Below are 7278 nucleotides of genomic sequence, written 5' to 3'. Positions count from 1 at the left end.
CGGCCACATCAACAGCCAATTAGAACTATCAATATCTCACAATTCTTTTGCTGGAATTGAGCTAAATTTTCCTGAGAATATTAATGAGTGAGTGCATTTATGATTTTTTTTCATCTTTTAAAAATGTTAAATTTTGAACAAAAAATTGAAGTAGCCAACTAACATTACAAATATCTCACAAACTATTGGTCCAAATGAGCTGCATTTTTTTAGAATAGTATTGGATACATGTGTGCTTTACTTAAATTGTTTTCTGCAACACCATGAAATCTCATGTGAAATAACATAAGATTGCTACACAAATCTAAAAAGATTCAAAAATAGCCAAAATTTCATGTGAAATAACATAAGATTGCTACAAAAAATTGTGCATCTCCAATGCTGCCTTTTTTTTACCACCGATGCACTTACAAACTGGACTCACTTGTCAGGAATCATGTCAACCCATCTAAATGATGGATTAGACCTAACTGCAATGAATTACCTCAATATGTGATGTTTTATGCAACAAACTTGTAAAGTAGGTATTTTGTGCAACACTAGCACCAAAAGTAGGTGGTTTGTGCAATTTCCTCGGCTTATTTCTCAAGAGATCGGATGGTTGAAATAGAACAATTTTCTTTTTGAGATAGAACGTTTTCCCTCGTGCATTGTGCACAACTGGCCCATATGCCGATTTGATTTAGCTCACCCAGCCCGACATGGGCCTTGCCCCGCCGCGCGCCCCAACTGGGCCCTTAGTACCGCACGCGGCAGACGCCGGCCTTTTAGTACTAGTTGTAATTCTCTCCTCTCAAAAAAAAACTAGTCGTAATTCTCATATTTTGTTTTTGATTTGACTAGTCGTACCTTTGATCTAGCAACTAGATAGATTCCCGGCCGCGATTCTTTATTCTCTTGTGATCTTCTCCCGCTTCGGCAGGTAGTTGACAGTTGAGTAGTTGCAACAGGTAGTTAAAACTAGATAGATCCCTGATTCTCTCGCAGGTTGGTTGCAGGAGGAGCCACTATAAATAGAGCCTACTCCTACCACATCTCCTGAGAAACCCAACCCAACCCAACCCAACGAGAGCTAATATCCATCCTTGGAGCTAACCGATCAGATCATGGCCATGGGGACTAGGCGCGCCGCTCTCTGCTTTCTTCTGCTAGTCGCCGTCTTCTTACAAGGCAATCCTACATTGGTTTCAGCGGATGGTTCGTAATCTCTCTCTCTCTCTCTCTCTCTGCGCCATTCTTGCGCTGGTTTTAAATTGGAATTTAATGTGATGAGAAAGATTATACTACTACAAGTTACTTACTGATCTACTAGTACGTATCATCTGTGAACTTCAGAGGAGTGCAAGTATAGGATTCCGTATGTACCCTTCTGCAAGGGGTGGAGCTGCAAGGTGGAGTGCTGGCTGGAGGCCAAGCTCTTCCGCGCCCGTCTGCAGGAGCACAAGTGCATCAGGGGCGGCATCAAGGGCGCCTGCTACTGCCTCTTCTGCGGGAAGCACCTCCAATGAAACACATACATCATCCATCCATTATTTGCTCGCTCGCTCGTCTAGTAAGCATTACCACTACTCCCTCCGTCCCATAATATAAGAGCGTTTTTGGCACTACACTACTGTAAAAAACGTTTTTATATATTATGGGACAGAGCGAGTAGTTATTTATCTCGAACGTTCCTCATCCACGTTCGCTTATCCAGCTGAAGCCAATAATTCCTTTTCTCATAAACGAATTGCGACTAGTTTATATTAAGGTAGCAGCAGCAGCTCTAGTACGTAGGAGCTTCAGATGTAGTTAGTCTCAGTTTGGAGATTGAATTCTTTCTCCCTTTTTTTTGGCTTCCTAGATAGCTTCTACGACCATGTAATGTCTTGCTTCAACTAACGTTATTATGGATTAATAAAACTGTATGATGATCTCTGCGTAACTGAAATGCTCAGAAATGTTTCAGAGATGTCAGTATGTCACGTCATAAAAAAAAGGTTAATGTCAATTCTTGTATACGTAACTCAATTAACCATCCTACGTGTCACTTCATCATAAAAATCTAAGACATTTCTGGAACTCAAAAAATATCTGGGTCCTAAGGTAACTCATGCCCTTGGAATCCAACAGAAGAAAACGTTTCAAAATATCTTCAGCCATAGATTCCTCCCTTCATACTTCAGAGCTTATTTTTAGCTAATCATGTCTTCGGAGATCGACCATGCTACTTACTCCCTTCGTTTTTAAATATTTGTCTTTTTAGAGATTTCAAATGACTGCCACATACGGATGTATATAGACATATTTTAGAGTGTAGATTCACTCATTTTGCTTCGGATGTGTCACTTGTTGAAATTTCTAAAAAGACAAATATTTAAGAACGGAGGAAGTACTAGTTACTGCTTACCACCACATACAACATGATGGTAACATAACTTAAGGAAATTTTGCACACACATTACCAAGAAATAAGGGGTCTATGGTCAGTTGTACACCTCTGCCATCACAACCTTAATACCGTAGTCCGGGAGGTACAAGAGATATCTGTAGCGACGGAGATCATGCTGCGAGGTCACTCTCGGATTTCATCTCCTGAGCTGTTTGCCTATTCAGTGACAAGTGAGCACAACACTTGTTCGAATGTGGTGTAATCAAATTCAGAGTATGTAGTTGCTAGTTTACTCAATCTACACACTAACAATGCCGCGCTAGTTTAGTTTTATCTATGCCCAGATCATTAATGTTAGCTACATGTACAAAATAAGCTCAAAACTTTCATTGATCTAACTATGTGGATGAATGGAACCTGAGATGCCACAACCACACGAGGCAGGTTGCCTCTGTTTAAAGGAGCTTTTCCTTTATATCAGCTTGTGTGTCACTAATTAATGAAAGCATGTGCACGGTTTTTTGTTGTTTAGATTACTATAATAACCATAATAAACAAAGGAAGATACACCTTTTCACGAAATATCAACTGTGCGTCCATTGACTAGGGTAAGTCACAATTCTTCTTCTTTTTGCTAACTACACGTTCTCTACATCTATTAAACAAAAGGACTGATACACAATAAACCCGCCATAATAAATTTGCTTACTTAGTAAATTCATATTTATGTAGTACTCCCTCCGTCCCACAATGTAAGACGTTGTTGCAAGCTAGTTTAGTTTGCAAAAACATCTTATATTATGGGACAAAGGGAGTATATTATTAAAAGTGATTGTCGTTTCAGACATGGCCTATGCAATCCAGAGAACGGCGAGCGGAAAAAACTTAGAAACAAGCTAAAAGTTCATTACTCACTGTGCCTTCAGCGTATTATTCTGACAAATCAAAACTCTGCCCTTTTCCTCTACCATCTGGAAATGTGCAAACAATACTTAAGATTCTTATGAGTAAAAATGAAAATTGATTACCGCAAAAGTACTTAATTAACATATTTCAAACCTCAACATCACTCACGCTTCTAATGTTGTTCACATATTCATCGGTGTTCTGCCTATTTTGAGCCCTTTCCCCTCTAGTCACTGAGTGTGAGTTTCTTCTTTTGGATGGTTCTGCCTCCTTGGCCCGACGTTCAGGCGCTGGTGCTGGCAGCATTTCATGGGCAGAATTATAGCCACTCAGCAAACTTGTTCTATGCATAGAGCAGAAATCAGTCCCATATGCTGCACTCATGTTACATCCTAGAACCATGCAGCGTCGGCCGCCACCATGTTTGATACAACTATCAGTTCGCCCTTGTGCACTTTTCTCGCATCCTTGAAACTCGCATCGCCTTCCCCCACCATGCGCAATGCAAAAATCTGTGTTCCCTTGAGCACCCTTCCCACAACCATCATATTTACATCTCTTGCCGCCACCGTGCTTCACACAACGGTCTGTGCGGCCTTGACTGCTACTACACGCTCCCTTGGTGCATCCACTGACAGCACAGCCCCTCCTTTTGTGCATCCTTGAACTATGGAAAATGCATAGAGGTGTGCCTCCATGTGCAACATTTGTACAACCTTCAACCATGCAGCCCTTTGAAGGACTGTCGTGGTTCTTGCAATACCTTGTACTTCCCTTGGATGTATTGCTGCATTCTTGGTAGGTGCACATCACAACTTCACAGTTAAGACTGCAGATTGCTGTGCTGCCCGTACTATTCCCAACACTTCCTACAACACTAACTCCATTATTTCCATCGTACGGCGTTGGCTGCACTCCTGTACTATAGACGGTGTTGAACTATGTGTTGCATTCTGTAGAAGAGGTGTTGACTCGTTTCTTTCCTTTAATCTTGTTGTAGAATTTCCCAAACCGATTGTTCTCCTTATCTTCGCCCCCAGGATACACGGACACAGCAACAACATCCTGGGTCACTTCCGGGTAGAGTACTACCACTTCTGCTTCCAAATCACGGTTCTCATCCTTCTCAGTGTCTCCCTCTGGTTCTTCATGAAGATCATAGATTCCTGTGCTGACCATAGCATTTCCAGCGTTAATCTTCACTCTGGTTCCACTATGTCCTTCATGCTTGATCGATCCTTCTGATTTGGTGCATGGTACTGTGCTGGAACCAGTTTCACCATGTGAATGGCCTCCACCATGGGAAATACGTAAATCAACGCCATCTTGCACGATATGAGGGCAGCATAATTGCCCCACATTGTGGCATTTGCAGGTAGCACCCCCTTCTGTCATTGATGGCGACACAACAACTTTCTCTGTACTTTCAGATCTTGTGGCCTCTTTTGCGCAATCAACTGCTGCAACAAACACCTGATCTTTGGACTGCACGGCCTTGTTTTCACTTAATGAGGATGTGATAGTACCTTGATTTTTTAATAACAAAGATGTGGCAGCACCTTGCTCTGTCACTGACAAGAATAGGACAACTTCGGCCTCATGTTCTGACTGCATAGCTTTGCCCACACAATCACTTGCTACAATAAGCTCATGACTCCTAGACTGCATAGCCTCTTTTGCAACATCACTTGTTGCAAGAAACACCTGATTTTCAGGCTGCATAGCTTCTTCTGCCTTTAATGGGAATGTGGCGGCACCATATTCTACCATCGACAAAGATGTTGTACCACCTAGTTCTTGTTCTAACTTTGACAAGCATGTTGTACCAGTAGCATCTTGTTCTGAAATTGGCGGGGATGCTGCAGCTTCAGCTACATTTTCAGACTGAGCAACGTTAGCATCATCTTCTTCTTCAACATTGCCATCTTTTTCGACGCTATCTTCATAAGTGGTCAAATCAATAACATCTAATTTGACATAATACTCATCATAGTCCAAGTCAATATAATCCAGTAATGTCATTACTGAACCTGAAACAACAAAAGGGTGTATGTGATAGCCTGATAGGCATGAAAAAATGCAGAGAAAATAGATGTGTACCATTACCAATTTATGAAACTGTCAAAGATAAAAGGTGCTGAGAAAACAAAGGCATGGCTGCATTTCTAACCATATCTCTGTTATTATTAACTTTAATATAGAATGATTGAGCTGGTGGTGACGGTGGCTCCACCTTGGAGGATCCTGTCCAATGTGGATGGATCTGTGCACATGTACGATGTTTATATAATTCTACGTGCCTTACCGGTCAGATGCAAACTTTCAACAAGATATAATTACCTGTGTGTTCTAAATAGACTGGCCAGTAATATATTTGCTAAGTGATATTATATTTGCATGACTGAATATGGTTTTCTCAAGGAATATGTCTTAACCAAGTAGACACAAGTAATGACGAAACTAGTTTTCTTCAAAAGCTTTATATCCCCCTTTCACGTTTGTGGACTGGATAATTCTGAAAGCGGCACTATTTGGGGGAGCATTCCACAGTGAATGTGTAAGAAATTTTCATGGATGATATGCTAACATAGCTGAAGGTCACGATATTGCTTGATAAAGCAAGTACTATCACTGATGTGTGCAGCACACTCATGAAACGGTTTGCCACCTTATCCTACATTCCCATGCTGTCTGATAGGTTTTGAATCATCAAGATTTGCCGATACCTGCACGACATCTTTTTCCCCGGACAACAATGTGTAGGCGTCATCCTTCAGAAAGGTTTGGGGAGTAGCAGTTATTGATACTCTCAGGGATATGCGCTTGACAAGAAAATGATGTTAACACACTAATTCATTCGGTTGGATATAAAATTGAAGCCTTCTAATACACTTCCTAATCTTCTTTTCCCAGCCTACGACGCACCTGTTTCTGGTCTCAGCTGTCGTATGTTTTCTCCCGTCCCAATCTATGTAAATACCCTAGCTTCCTCAGGTCCTAATTTACAAAAATTCGAAGGCAGATCCCATTTCCCTCAATTTTTTCTATGAGTGGGTTGATAGAGTTGATTCGCACTCAGCGCAGTGGCGAAGCAAATAAACAACGCAAAAGGTTCAATTGATCAATTCCATGGAAATTCTCCAAGTTTGAAACCGGCTAGCAAGACCTCCGGGTTCGGCTATTATTTATCCTACTTTATCAGCATTATAGCCTCTTTGATTCGTAGGATTTTGAAAACATAGGAATAGGAAAAGTGTAGGGTTGGAGTGGCATGCCCATTTGAATCCTATAGAATTAGCAATGATTGTTTGATGCCACGAAAAAAACAAAGGAATTGTAAAAAGAGGTTGGAGTGGATGTTAAATTTCCTATGAAATGTAGTACAAAAGATTCCATAGGAAAAATTCCTATGGGATCCAATCCTATGAATCAAAGGACCAACATAGGAAAAAATCCTAAGGATTTCAATCCTCCAGAAATCCTATAAAATTCCTTTGAATCAAAGAAGCCCCCACATTGATTGATCCTCCAAAACCTCACAATACAGAAAAGTAAACAAAAACTCAGTAGAGAAAGCAAAACTCTTGTGAACAATCTGAGAAAGTATAGTTAGGGCGGTTCCTCTATGAAAATAAGAAACCTGTGGGAGTCCGGGTAGATCTTCGCGGAATCCACGCCCAGCCCAGTGGCACGGGAGTCCGGGGTGGGCGGCTGTCCTGCTTAAGTGCTTATGCTTTGAGGCAGGATGGCTGAGGCGATCTCGCTGGAATGAGGAGACGAGGAGGGGTTTTGATGGCGTCAGCAGATTCGAGAGACTTCTGTACGAAACAGGGTTGACCGGCTGGGTGCTTACAACATCTCCAGCCGCGCCTTCGACAAAGCCCACAAGGCTCATTTTTCGTCGGCATCAAAAATCGACCTAGTCGCATTCTAGAAGCCCACTTTTTACAGATTAGAGTTGAATTTGGCGTCAGTGAACCCAGGCCGAACACGACACCTAG

The 7278-nt window shown here is 41.6% G+C and overlaps 1 protein-coding gene across 1 annotated transcript; it reads right to left on the bottom strand.

Moving 5' to 3' along the window:
• Nucleotides 1–1505: 1505 nt before the first annotated feature.
• On the bottom strand, nucleotides 1506–7069 carry LOC125530001 (uncharacterized). Its single transcript, XM_087518140.1, has one exon. The coding sequence runs from the start codon at nucleotides 5378–5380 to the stop codon at nucleotides 4217–4219; it is 1164 nt and encodes a 387-aa protein (XP_087374266.1). The 5' UTR covers nucleotides 5381–7069; the 3' UTR covers nucleotides 1506–4216.
• Nucleotides 7070–7278: the final 209 nt, after the last annotated feature.

This window comes from Triticum urartu, chromosome 4A (genome assembly GCF_056163025.1).
Source record: "Triticum urartu cultivar PI428250 chromosome 4A, HENAU_Tu73, whole genome shotgun sequence".
In the NCBI taxonomy this organism is placed as follows: Eukaryota; Viridiplantae; Streptophyta; class Magnoliopsida; order Poales; family Poaceae; genus Triticum; species Triticum urartu.
Note: the sequence above shows the minus strand (reverse complement) of the source record. Positions and strands in the feature narration are given on the sequence as shown.

What these genes read in the sequence shown, in the direction of transcription:
- LOC125530001 (XM_087518140.1), bottom strand. Translation starts at nt 5,380, where the DNA reads ATGGTACACATCTATTTTCTCTGCATTTTTTCATGCCTATCAGGCTAT.